Below are 13964 nucleotides of genomic sequence, written 5' to 3'. Positions count from 1 at the left end.
GAGTCTATTAAAATAGCTCATTAAAAACATCATTTTGTTTCTCCATTATCACAGGGATGCCACAGTCATTGCACCTAACAAAGTCTGATTTTTGTACGTAAGAGTAAACACCGGATCTGCTTGGAATAGAATTTAGCAATGTTGTAATTGGGAGAGTTTCATATGAATAAAAGAATGCTTTGTCAGGTTGTATCACGTTATTGTAGCTAGACATTTCTTATGCATTTACATTTGACCATTTTGACAACTTTTCAGAACCAAAGAGAATGGCTACGATCGTGAGCCTTTGCACTCAGAGCATCCTAGCAAGCGGCCCTGCACTATAAGCCCCAACCAACGGTTTAGTCCAAATAATGGGTTATCTTACCAGCCCAACGGCCTGCCTCACCCAACACCACCCCCACCTCAGCACTACCGTCTGGATGATATGGCCATGGCTCACCACTACAGGGATTCATACAGACATCCCAACCACAGAGACCTCAGGGACAGGAACAGACCTCTCGGTGAGTATCGATAGCGGATTTATGTCAACCCATTCAAAAATCTATGAAATAACCATTACATTTTCTTGATTTATTGTCAAATGAACTGCCAAAGGCACTATAATGTACTAGATACCTAAAAAATGCATTGTGTTGAGATGATGTATGTTTATTATCACTAGTGAACATTGCAAGTGCAATGGGCCAAGGCTTGCCTATAGACATTTGTGGTAAACCCATGTGTATGCTGAAGGATGGATGTGTCACTTTTATGTTAGTGATGAGAATTGCAGGGAGGTTATGAGTTACTTGATGGATAATATGAAAAATGGCATGTTTTTCAGCAGAATAGCTTTGGAAGTCTGAAATTATTTTCCCCTGTTGGCAGGGATGCATGGCACCCGTCAAGAAGAAGTGATTGATCATAGACTAACGGATAGGGAATGGGCAGAGGAATGGAAGCACCTTGATCATGTAAGAAAATAAATCAATTTACTGAAAAGCTAACCTGAAGGGAAACAACTGCAATTTTATTTTTGCACTAACAGATATCTTGTGTGTTTGTTCTGAATGATTCATACAATTCAGTGCTGTTTATGCTTTAAAGTTAAGTACAGAAATTTGAGTCCTTGCAAATACTAGCATTGTGGCATTATGATCACAGCTGTTATTAATACTGGATAAGTCAGATCCCAGAATGAAATCTGGCCTGATGGCCTCTAACTCTTCTCTTTTTTTTCACCTTGGAGATCAGTTACTGAATGCATTCGGTACTACTTAATCTAGGGATTAAAACTTTTATTAAACAAGAAGATGTAAAACTACATTCCATTAGAAAGAGATCAGAAATATTTCATTACAACCGGCAATACCCTTAGAAACATCAAAGCCCCAGTGAGGATTTACCAATGTCATCACATCAAGACTTCTATCTCAGGCTGGTATAGCTGCAACAGTTTTCCTTCTGGCAAGTGTCTGAGCTACCACTAGATGCTTTCTGTTCAGTTGGTATCTCTCCTAAAATGAACTATTACTTCAACTTATGATCAGACACAGAGGAGTGGAACCTTTATAGCGGCCTGAGCAATGTGGGCTATGGTGACATTTGCAGTACAATTGACCTAAAGTCCAGCAAGACTGTTCTCGAGGTTGGGTGTATCTTGCTCCATCATTTATGCTTTTGACAAACAGCCAGCAAATTGCTCTCTAGGCAACAGAGTTGTCAATTGAGGGGGATTATTGCTTTTTTAAGTGCCTTGTTGACAGCCCAACTCGCCTCCCTTAATATGCAATAGCTTTCTTTTTACCAAACAAGCTGGACGTTGATTTCCACATCCAGTTTTCTCGATGTGTATACCTGGCGAATTCAGCTTATTGCTTGCTGTAAGAGCCGCCATTTTGGACATCCTGCACCAACTGCACAGGCCCTACTCCGTGAGCCACCAGCTATGTCCATGAACATTGGAGCCTGATATGTAACAGTCTGTAAGAACCCTCACAGCGCATCTCTCACCTACTGATGGGATGCTTCTGCACTTTAATGCTACACTTCAGGCTACACCAGCAACAATCATTGTAATGCTGCAGCCAAGGACACTGTGCATTCAGGAATAGGCACCCAGCTCAAAAACCACACCAGGCTATACCTCAGGGCTCTTTGTGGCTGTTGTAGTACTCTTTCATTCTGAAACCACCTGCATACTCATTGCTTAGCCTTATCATTTTGTATGTTGTTGCCTCAACCAGAGATACCAGGCTCATATTATTTCTGCCATACCTTGTTGTTTAACAGAGGCACAAAGGTGGGAAACGTGTCATGGATGTCTGTCGGCCTCTGTCATGTCAAGGGTTTTATCCCTTGGTCAAGGGGTCCTGGCACAGTCGGTCAAGGGCAGTCTCTGAAACCTATTCAAGGAGCTTGGACACAGTTAGTCAGCCACTCAGGGTTAGAATAATTTCCACATAAGGGGCGAGGAGAGAAACGTCAGGCCCATCTTGACTCTTTCTGTCTGTTGTGTGCAGTTTTCCTCCTGGAATGAGAGAGATTAAGGGAGATGAAAGTGGATGGCAGAGCTGTTAAATTTGGTGCAGGTGAGGAGGTGCCCTGAGTGAGTGAGTAGGCAGGACAGAGGCCATGCAGGGTTAGTGGGATTGGGGTGGTGACAGCAACCGAGTGAAGATGTTGCGGGCAGTAGTAATGGTGGTAGAGTATGTGGGAGGTGGGTACGGCAGCAGAGATGGAGTTAGTGTGAGGCAATGACTGAGACTGGGTTGCAACTTTAGACTGGCTGGTACGGGGGAGTGTGGCCTGTTGCCCTTTTCCTGGCAGGAGGCTGAGGATGCCCTGCTTATGTGCCACCCCATCCAGCAGGACCCCCAGATCCTCTCTTCCGAATTTCCCTGTGTCTGCCATGTCCAGGACAAAGATCAGGAAGCAGGCAGTGCAGCAGTGGACTGACTGCGTGTCTGGGTGCACAACGGGCTTTTGAGGAAGGTGCAAGGGACTCCACAGTGGTGGAGTAGGTGATTAATGAGTAGAGTTTGGTAACATACTGCAAAAAAAGTCACTCAACCGAACACCAAACAAAATCAACACAACTTGCACTGAACCAAAAAAAGCTAAGATCCAGCACACATTCCCAAAACTCCGGTTCCAGCAGTCTTGTAGGATTTATCACTATCAAGTTTAGTATTCCAACATACATTTTCACTCCTTTCTGGATTTTTTTGTCTCCCTGTGTGTCTGGACCCTTGTCGCTAAGCAATGCAGAGTTTTTCTACCTTTTTAATACGCTAAAGTAAATCCCCAAATCTTCACTTCAAGGTTTGTTAAACCTCATTAACCATGTACGCTACCAGAACATAAACAGATCTCCATCTTCCTCATCACCAAGCTCACAAGACTAACTCTATAAAAATGAAACTAAAACTGTCCACCCCTTCTTAGCTTGCAAAATATGAAATATAAATTAAACTTAATGTTGCACCAGCAATGTAAATATGCTTCATTTGGAATACTGTAATTTTTCACTTCCCAATTGTTAAAGTTGTTACACCTCCTCCAATCATACACTTTTAAAAAGTATTTAAATCTGTTAGCTCTTGATAAGAGTTTTAGATGTGTAGTGACTGTGGATGATGTTCTGATGTGACTTTACTATATGTAAACATGTGACTAGGTTGGCTCATGGATATATCTCAATACGTTGTTTCAGCTTTTAAACTGTATCATGGATATGGTAGAGAAGACGAGGCGGTCACTTACAGTCCTTCGACGATGCCAGGAAGCTGACCGTGAGGAGCTTAATTACTGGATCAGGCGGTACAGTGATGCAGAGGATATAAAAAAAGGTAGTGGCAGCAGCAACCATTCCAGACAACAGAGTCCTGTGAATACAGATCCTGCCCAACTAGGTAACAGTCATTAGGTACCATAGCCTACTCTTTAATTTGGTGCAGTATTGCTACCGTTACACTGTTATTGTGGTGCCAACTTCACATCATAGAGTAACATCCCTAAATCTATTGCCACTACATCTCCTTTATCTAAATGGGTGACATGGCACTGTCCTTGCTTTATGTTGGCTTCACCATACGGCCGATGCTGTCATTGGATGTCAGAAGTCCAACTTCTTCATTCTGTCTTCCCCGTCCATCCCCAGGCTCATAGACATCTCAGTTTGACAGATCAAAATGTTTGCAGTTACATGAAGCAACCAGATCTCACTGAATCCTCCAGTTCCTTCTGAACTTGCTACGTGATGTACATATCTGTGCTGGTCAGAGTATCAAAACAAAAATAAATGGAGGACATTTATTGCTTCTCAGTGTAACTTTTGGCATGAATGAGCCAGTCCCAATTAATCTGTCTCAATCTTAGAGGCTCCCTGAGAGATAACAGAGGAATGAAATAATTTATTACTTGCCATACTCCACTCTATCATTTTGTGAAGTTTTCAACACTGTTCCTAGTATTGGAGGAATTCATCTGTTGAAAAGGCATTCATGAATTTACCCAGCAACGATTTTGATCGAAGTACACATTTTTTCTTTTCCAGATTCCCATCGGGAATTCCTTCACAGACCATCTGGCCACCTGCCAGAGGAAATATGGAAAAAAGCTGGTAAGTGTTAAGGGAAGGAGAGTTGGGAAAAATAAGGTGTGTGTGGTGATGTATGGACCTCTGTCACTTTACAGTATGGTGAGTTCTTATTCAGTCTTTACACTAAAAAAATCACTTGGGGTTTATCTCTTTAGGAAAGCCATGGATTGAGAGGTCACAAGAGATTGTCATACTTTTTCCTTTTAAAAAAATGTGAGATTAACTGTTTTTGCTCATCTCCGGGCTTTCGAGAAAAATTATAGGAATGTAAGACTGTGTGGTACAGTGGCTCAGTGGTTAGCACTGTTGCCTCACAGCGCCAAGGACCCAGGTTTGATTCCACCCTCGGGCAACTGTCTGTGTGGAGTTTGCACATTCTCCCTGTGTCTGTGTGAATTTCCTCCAGGTGCTCCGGTTTCCTCCTACAGTCCAAAGATGTGCAGTCTAGGTGGATTGGCCATGCTGAATTGCTCATAGTATCCAGGGGTGTGCAAGCTAGGTGGGTTAGCCACGGGAAATGCAGGGTTACAGGGATTTGGAAGCGGAGGGGTGGATCTGGGTGGGATGCTCTTTGAAGGATCAGTGTGGACTCGATGGGCTGAATGGCCTGCTTCCATGCCGTAGGGGTTCTGTGAAGACTTTTGGATGGTGTTTACTTGAGGTGACTGGGCTACTGCCTGCCAGCTGGAGATCCACAGAATCTCTGCTTCACCTCTTTACAGGAAAGCCTCCCACGTTAATTGTCAATCAAGCACTTAACTGGACAGCGGCAAGCCTTCTCTAAAGGTTCCAGTGGTGGAGCAGGAATTCCACCAATGGAGACCTGCAAAGGGCTGCAAGGTTTTCAATGTTCAGTTCTGCAAGTGCAGAGCTGATGGGTGCTGCCAGTATTGCGAAATTCCCAATGGCCGCAAGCACAGGTGAGTTACTGTTGGAGAAGGGTCAGCAACAAGAGTGTAAGGGGTTAGCTGTCGTTGGACGGGCGTGGAATGGCTTTTGGACGACTAACCTTACCCTTAAGCCCAGAAGCAGCCATGATAGGGTTTACTTTCTGAGGTTTGCACATGGTGAATCCACTTCCTGTCATTGGTTGAATAACAGTGTTGCCAGGATGAGGCTTTAAGTGGACATTAATTGTCCACTTAATGACTTCAATTGGCTGTGGACGGCAAGGCTGTTCATGGGCTTTCCCGCTGCGACTTAGTCAGGGTCACGACGGAAAACTGGTGGGTTCCCCAGCTGTCAGACTTCCAGCTGATTCAGTGCTGCCATCTTGCAGCCAAAACCACCCCAGGGAGGGGATTGTATTGCACTCCTGATTCTGAATGTTCAGTTTTAGGAATGGTTCGTTTGGTGTATTTTAATTGGAAAAGGAATGTACCTTGTGATCATCCACATTACAGTGGTAGGGTGCTCTATTTTAGATACTTGCTATATCAGCCTTTTTGGAGATGTTATTACACAGCTCTGGAGTGGGTGGGACTTGAACTCCGATGTCCTTGTCCACCACCATTACCACTGGACCGCATGAGGTCCTATCTATTTTAAGCTGTACCCATCAGTTGACATGAGCAACAGTTAATTGCTTTACCAGTCTGGCAAAATGTTTTGAATCAGCATTTTATGAAATGTCAAACACAATCAGTTGTGACTTCTATTCATGTGATGCATTCAACATAACTCCAAAGCACTTCAGGACGTTTTATGAAGCAAATCGGACAGCAAGTTTCTAAGGTGATATTCGAGCAGATGGCTAAACCTTTAGTCAAGGAGGAAGGGTTCTGAGGAAGGGTCACCGGACCCGAAACATTAACTCTGTTTTCTCCTTCACAGATGCTGCCAGACCTGCTGGGCTTTTCCAGCTACTTTGTTTTTGTTCCTTTAGTCAAGGAGGTAGGTTTGAAGGAGTAAAGAGAGTTGGAGAGGTTTAAAGAGGGAATTTCAGAGCTTATAGTTCAGTAGTTAAAGGTGCAGCGACCAGTTTTGGAGCAATTAAAAATGGGCTTGCTCCAGGAAGCCAGAATTAAAAGCATGCTGTTGGGCAAATGGGACTTGGTGTAAGTAAGGTCACAGGCAGCAGAGTTTTGGATGATCTTATTTGAGGGTAAAATGTGGGAGGCCACACAGGACTCCTTTGGATTAGTCAAGGTTAGAGTTGAAAAAAAGCATAGATGAGAGTTTCAGCAGCAGCTGAGCTGATCCAGAGCAAATTTGAACAATATCACTGAGGTGGAAATAGCTGCCTTTCGTGATGGTGTGAGTATATTATGGGAAGCGCACCTCAGGGTCAAATAACACATGAAGGTTGCAAACTGTCCTGTTCAGCCTGGGGAATGTAGCAGGGAACAGAGTCAATGACTTCAGTCTTCCCAGTTTTAAGTCAGATAAAACTTTTGCTCAATTTGTACTGGATGTCAGAGGAGGAGTTTGATAAGTTAGCAACTGTGGAGGAGGCTAGAAAGGTCGATGGCATCAATATACGCTTGAAAAATACAGCTCTGACTGTCACCAAAGGGCAGCTTATAGATGGGAAGGGCTAAGGTACATCCCTAGGAGCGTCGAAAGTAACAGATGGAAGCAGGAAGAGAAACAATTGCAAGTGATTCTGCAGCTGCAATTCGATAAGGTTGGAACCACAAGAGTGCAGTCCCACCCAAGTGAATGTCCATTGAAGGCTGATGGTGTAACAAACCTTTTCAAAGGCTGCAGAAAGGTTAAGACAGATAAGCATAGAATCCGTACATATGTGGGACCGGGCCATTCAGCCCATCGAGTCTGCACCAGCCCTCCAAAGAGCATCCCACTCAGATCCATCCCCTACCCTATCCCTGTAACCCTGTATTCCCCATAGCTAATCCACCTGGCCTGCACATCCCTGGACACTATGGGGCAATTTAGCATGGCCGACCCACCTCAGCTACACATCTTTGGACTGTGGGAGGAAACCGGAGCACCCAGAGGAAACCCACGCAGACACGGGGAGAATGTGCAAACTCCACACAGACAGTCACTGTGAGGGACCAGTGCTAATCACTGACCCACCATGCTGTCCCAAAAGTCAGGATGGATCTTTACTTTTATCATAATCATATTTGTAACTTTAACAAGAGCAGTTTCGCTACAATAGCAAGGGTGGAAATGTACTTGCACACATCAGAGGGACTGAAGTACCTTAAGTTTAATATTGGCAGAGCTCAGTAGTGATACAGATTGGTGTAATGTTGGTTGCCTGCACTGCCAACATATCATGGGTGTATTTGCTGGAACCAATCTTTCTTCTTATTATTCTAGTTTCTGATGATGAGTGTGGAAGGATGCCCACACCATGTACTCAGCAGAAGGTAGATTCGAACTTGATTGAACAGTAAAGATTTACCACGTATTATCTAACACAGTGACTGTCTCTTGTGAGATATCACACATTAAAGTGTTTAATGCACATTACTACCTTAGCCACGTACTGTTAAAATCAAAAAGAATCTGAAGCACTGTTTAGGACATGCTACACAACTCTTGGAGAATGCATTAGGGCATTGCTTAGCTTTTCCCCTGAACAGTCCTGATGGGCTTATCGATGGTATTAGTTCACCCTTTCAGGTACTAACCTTTTCATACAACACAGATGATTACTATTAAGCCTGAAATCAGAAATGTCAATCGCATGGTGTAAATCTACATGAAAGGATTGTGACAACAATGGAGTGATTCAAGTTCATAACTACTGGAACAAATGCTCATTTCATCTCTGCACAGGCCACAAATACTTCGCTTCACATGAGAGAGAGCAGCAGCTAGATTTTGTCATAAGATTTGTCACCATCAACCCGTAAATGGTCTCAAATCTGGGGAACATAGATAATATAAGCACTGTGTTGTCAGTGGGCAGTGCATCCCACACAGTGGTAGCTGTTCTCTCCCATCTGAGACATCACAGTGGAAAGAATGTCCAACAACTGTGATTGATAATCACATAGCTAATAATTACTGCCCCTGCAGCTTTCTTTACTGTCATGAGCTTTTTTTTTTGTCCAATGCCAGCCCACCACAGGATGGGATTACACTTTAAATTACTAGGGGTTTTGGAAACCCCCTGCTATATGCCTTCTGGTAAATAACATCCTGGATTCTGGGCAATGAAGTTGGCCCACAGGGAGCTTAGGAAAATAGTCCACAACAGGACACAATGTACACTAACAAATTGATGTCATCAACTATATCAGTAGACAAGATGGAATCTGCTTCTACACCTCCTGTTTTGTTCTGCGCAGATACATAATTGGGTGCAGTGTTACCTGTTTTACTGAATGAACGAACTCATTTTCATTGTACTGATCAACTTAATTTTTGTCAAATATAGTTGTCTGGAACTCCATCATAGCCTGTCTGTTATTTCTAACTGAGCTTTTATGGCTTGAAGTGCCCCTCGTCATCTATTGTTTCAGCGTTCTTCTGCACAAGGCTTTTGATGCTACTTTTTTCAGACAAAGAAAGATAATTGTCGTGCACTGCATATTTAATTTATTGCAAGATAGCCTACGTTTGCATTTCTCTGGTGGCTCATTGAGTATTGTCGCCATCTGGCATGCTACTAAGTTGATAGAGATCAGGAACGTCCCAGGTTCAATCGGCGGTCTCTAGTAGGTTAGCTGATCACTATTTTGAACAGCTTATTAACACTTGCAAAGAATGCACATTATGGATAAGATATAGGAGGGCTCCCAGTGCGTGAATGAATTACTACAGCAGGATTTGGAGAAACAGAAGTCAAGAAAATTCTAAAAAGCAAAACTCTAAACCTGGTTATTTTCATTCTAAAAATATTTACACTGTCGTTATTCTGTAATTGCAGGTAATTTTGCTGTTAGGATGCCCTTTTTCGTTGTACATTTTTCATGTACAGTGAGGTCCAGATTCCTGTATAACCAGACCATTTCACATTTATTTTATTCATCTTGCCATTTCTGAAAAGATGAACAATTTTGTTTTTTAAGTTTGACAATTAATGTGTCTGTCTCTAACAAAAATTGGATGTTGGATTGATTTTTTTTTCTTTAATTTTGTAAGGTGCTGAATACTAAAAAGGTCCAAGTGGTATATTTTAAATTTATGTTGATGTGCCGACTTTTTAAAAATAAACACATTGTAGCATAAGGTTTGTCTGTGTATAGAATTGTAGTTCTGATGTTTTGAAGAAGAGTTGAATGCTTATTTGTAATTTGCAGGAATTATTCAAGCACATTACTGACATCCCACCAAATCTCTTTACTGATCCCATGTGCCAGTGAGGCTCGAATGGAAATGCATAATTTTAATATAAATTGCCTGATTTGCATAGACAATTAGTCAAGCTACAGTTCTGATCGTAAGCAAAATTGTTTTTCTGTTTTGCCATTGAGTGAGAATTTGAAATCACCTTGAATATTTGCATTAAAATTGACAGAGGTTGGAAGGTGATTTTCTTTTAAAATACACTACACATGTATGTGCAGAATTAATCTGTATTTTTAAAATGGTCTACTTTATATGCAAAAGATCACATGGGTTTTAAGCCCATTTTTCAGGGTAGACAGGTATGCGTATTGCCTTCTTTTCTAATTGAAGTGTATATCAAAGTAATATTTCCATATGATATGCGCTCTGAGTATGAAACAGACCCAAACCTAGGCTAATGTTAAGTGTGAGTATGTATTGCATCTGGTCTTTTTTAAGTTTTTTTTTAAAGTTGCATTTTAATAAATAATATAAAAGCAATTTACCAAACATTCCTTAACAAAGTGACAGTATGGTGCTATCAGCACTGGCAGGTTAATGATAATCTAGAGAATTTTTTATTGCATATATTGTTATATTTCCATATCTCCTGCACAAGGGAATGTATATACTTATGATCAAATAATTTTCACACAGTGCTTTATTCCTAAGTCAACAAAATAGCATGAAAAAATATATTAAGCAGATAGTGAAACACTTCCATAAAACATGGCATAATCAGTTCTAATAGGGTGTTAATTTGTGCAATATACCAGCTAATAATTAGTTCTTATTAAATATTACATTAATCATTGTCACTTATAATTTCCTCACTTATAAAAGCTAATAGACAAAAGTAATTGTGGAGGAGTGTGCTATCTTTTTGATAATTACGCCAGTTAATTTTTAATGAAAGGTATTTTTTGAGTGACTCCCTGTTTATTTTGGGGAAAACTGGATTGGACAGAATGTGTGAACTTATTAGGCATTTTGTGTTTTATTTTGTACAGAAGAGGCTGTGAATGAAGTGAAGCGCCAGGCAATGTCGGAGTTGCAGAAAGCTGTGTCTGAAGCAGAGAGGAAGGCCCATGACATGATTGCTACAGAGAGAGCCAAAATGGAGCGCACTGTGGCAGATGCGAAAAGGCAAGCTGCTGAAGATGCACTTGCAATTATCAACCAGCAGGAGGATTCCAGTGAGGTAGAATCTCCCGTTACTTCCAATTCTTGTTTGAGAAATCAAATTTAATTGTGAAGCTGCTCCTGGGTACGTGGGAAAACACCCAAAAATAAACCGCTTTTTTGTTTCAACAAACTTCAATCAAAAACAGTGCGAGTGTGAGAGAAGGGTTCAAAACTAGGACAGTACCTGAATATACTGTCATCCTATTAGTTGCTTTTCTTCAGAATGGAATTGATGACTACCACAACCACGGCCAACAACATAAGAATGGGCAACAGCATGAGTTTAAAACCCAGCCTAGGGCCTTCTCTTAAGTGTCAGAGCAGTGGATGTTACAGATAGTAGGCAGACTTCCATTCAGCAGATGGGAGATTCAGGCCCATGTTTTGCTTTTCCTGTTTTGACTTCTGAATGTGATCCTCTGAAATACAGCCACCTTGTGCTTTCTTCTTGTTGGCAGTCCCACATGTTCAAAGCTGCACAATAAGACTTACTATGCTAGTTGATCCAGTACATCATTGTAGAAGTTCAGTTTATGAGAGTTAGGGAAGGAAGCCCAGCCTAACCAAAGCATTTGTGATGATGATGATCCTGATAAAGTCACAACAAATCAAAATTATTGAAAGCGGCAAAAGTGACATTGCTTGACATCGATGAATAACAAAATGTGTGTACAGTCATATGTCTTAATGTATTTTCCAAATCCAACTCAGCTAATTTAAGACAGGGTGTAGTGTCAACCAGGCTGCCATTCACTTTGAGGCAGGTTATTACTACCCTTGATAATCATTTTTACTCCCAAAGACTTATTGCAAAGTACCAAACTTTTGAATTCCCTAGTCATTATTTTTGGCTTCAGCTTTTAATTTTTTTTTAACTGATTCAGTTAATAATGGCCTAAAATTTTGCAAGTAAGCAAGATTGTTTATGGCTCCTTTTATTGTATTTTGAATTATTATTATTATGTTAAATAATTATGTTTATGGGCTGATTATTTTTGAAAAAAGGAAAGGAATGAGACTACAGAGATGAGTGAGAGCCTATATATCACCTTTTCTTTTCTTTTCCTTATTTGCATTGAAAAGTGACCAGAAATGTGTAGGATTTATATTGCCAAGTTTCAATTAAATTTTATTTAACTTTATAGTTGAAGGTGGAGAACATTGATTTGAATTTGATTTTCAATGAAAATGTTCTGCTGTGGTTTACTGTATTCACTAGAAACCTGGAGTGTTGGGGATTAGTGGCATAAAATATGGAATTATCTTCCCCAAAGTTGCCGATAGCATAAGTCGTGCAAAATGGCAAATTCAATTGAGAAGCTTCTATTTAAAATTAAAATGTTGATAACCACTGCTAAAATCCCTGTTAGTAAGTGTTTTGAAGCTAAGAAGTTGAAAAGCCAGCCATCAGCAACAGCAGGGTGCCCAATAGATGTTATAGACAGTGCAGGGTCATTAGGTGCTTAGTGAAAATTAACAATTAGAGTTGTGACTCTGGAATGCTAATGAAGGCTTCTTGTAGTGACTGGAGAATAGTTATCATCTTTACATTAGCGTTTAATATGTAGCATATGATTCTTAAGCAGAAGACCTTAAAATATCAGCAGATTAAATGCAGGAGGGAAGAAAATTGGTGCTTTATGCATCTTGCAGCAATTACTCCAACTCTGTATTTACGCAATGTTTACATGTCAAAATGATTGTGGAATCAGATAAATTAAAACCAAATGTTAGAGATGTTTTGAATCATTACAGTAGGCTAAATTTTAGGAGGTTGAGATCATTTCCCTCACTGTATACTGTTTAGTGTCTGCACAGACAGAGCGTTTAACCTAGTTCGAGCACTGAAGAAGAAAAATAATCTGGGAATCTGAAATCAAAACAGATTTTGCTTTTAATATACCCCATCAACATCTGAAAAAGAAAGGACAGAACATTTCATTGGATTGCAGGTTTTTTGTCATCTTCACCCTGAAAGATGAACATGTTGTTGTTCATAGGGAGCCTATGGGTGACTACAAAGGGGAGTAAGAGGTTTTACTGCCAATTGGTTAGTGTTGTGATCCAGCCCAGACTGCCAAATTGATATTATGATCTAGCCAGGGCATTGTAACTTTTTATTTACAAGTAAGCAAAATGTTTGATTCCAATTATTTATTATGAGAATAAAGCCATAAGTCTCCATAGGTTTGAACAAAATCAACAAACTTTACAATCTAAGATTTGAACAGTGTTACAATCTATTATATGTACAACTTTGTATTCTTACATCTAATTTGACTTAACCTGAAGTAAATACAAGTAAAAGATATACGGCTTTGTGAAAATGGCACAGAGCACATCAAATAGCAGTTGTAGCCCTCAGGTGTTGATTACATGTGGGTCCCCATATCTCTTTAAACTTTAACAAGGGATTTCAATTTCTTCTTTGGAACTACTTCAAAACTGCTATGAACTGCCTCAACTATTTTCCATCAAAGCAACCTCCTGATCAAACTGAGCTGCCCTGGATCCTCGGAACAAAATTCCAGTACCCACTTCCAGTCATAATTTCAGTTTGTCCAAAGACAGACAGCTGTCTTCACCCAGCTGATTCTGCCCCTTTGTTTCTCTGAACTCTGATCTTACTGCACAATGCAAATTCTGTTTGTGAGCTATCGTCACCATTGCTCTCAGCCATACTAAATTATTGTTGGCTTCTTCTGAACTCCCATAGTTTCTGAAACCTAGCTCCAACATTTAAATGTACCTCCTGGCATCCTGAACTTCTCCCTAACAGCAGCATCTCTTTGGGGTGGAGGCTGTCTTGTTGCTCCTAAGTATCTGACTGGCAAATAGCCCAAACATGACAACATTTTCTTGAAAACCAAAAGAACTGCAGATGCTGTAAATCAGGAACAAAAACAGAAGTTGCTGGAAAAGCTGAGCAGGTCTAGCAGCA

General features: G+C 40.8%; 1 protein-coding gene across 10 annotated transcripts in view; it reads left to right on the top strand.

Moving 5' to 3' along the window:
* Positions 1-13964, top strand: part of runx1t1 (RUNX1 partner transcriptional co-repressor 1) — a 117834-nt gene that overhangs the window by 68282 nt on the left and 35588 nt on the right. For 6 of the 10 annotated variants that reach the window (XM_048595515.1, XM_048595509.1, XM_048595514.1 and 3 more), the window contains exons 6-10: positions 256-506; positions 874-959; positions 3701-3899; positions 4544-4609; positions 10849-11042. In XM_048595515.1, coding sequence (XP_048451472.1) covers positions 256-506; positions 874-959; positions 3701-3899; positions 4544-4609; positions 10849-11042 — 796 coding nt within the window. The remainder of the gene's footprint in view (positions 1-255; positions 507-873; positions 960-3700; positions 3900-4543; positions 4610-10848; positions 11043-13964) is intronic. The other 4 variants (XM_048595518.1, XM_048595519.1, XM_048595517.1 and 1 more) reach the window with 3 other exon arrangements.

The sequence above is a fragment of the Rhincodon typus genome, chromosome 4 (genome assembly GCF_021869965.1).
Source record: "Rhincodon typus isolate 14 chromosome 4, sRhiTyp1.1, whole genome shotgun sequence".
Classification (NCBI taxonomy): domain Eukaryota; kingdom Metazoa; phylum Chordata; class Chondrichthyes; order Orectolobiformes; family Rhincodontidae; genus Rhincodon; species Rhincodon typus.
The sequence above is the reverse complement of the archived record's forward strand: the minus strand, read 5'-3'. Positions and strand labels throughout refer to the sequence as shown.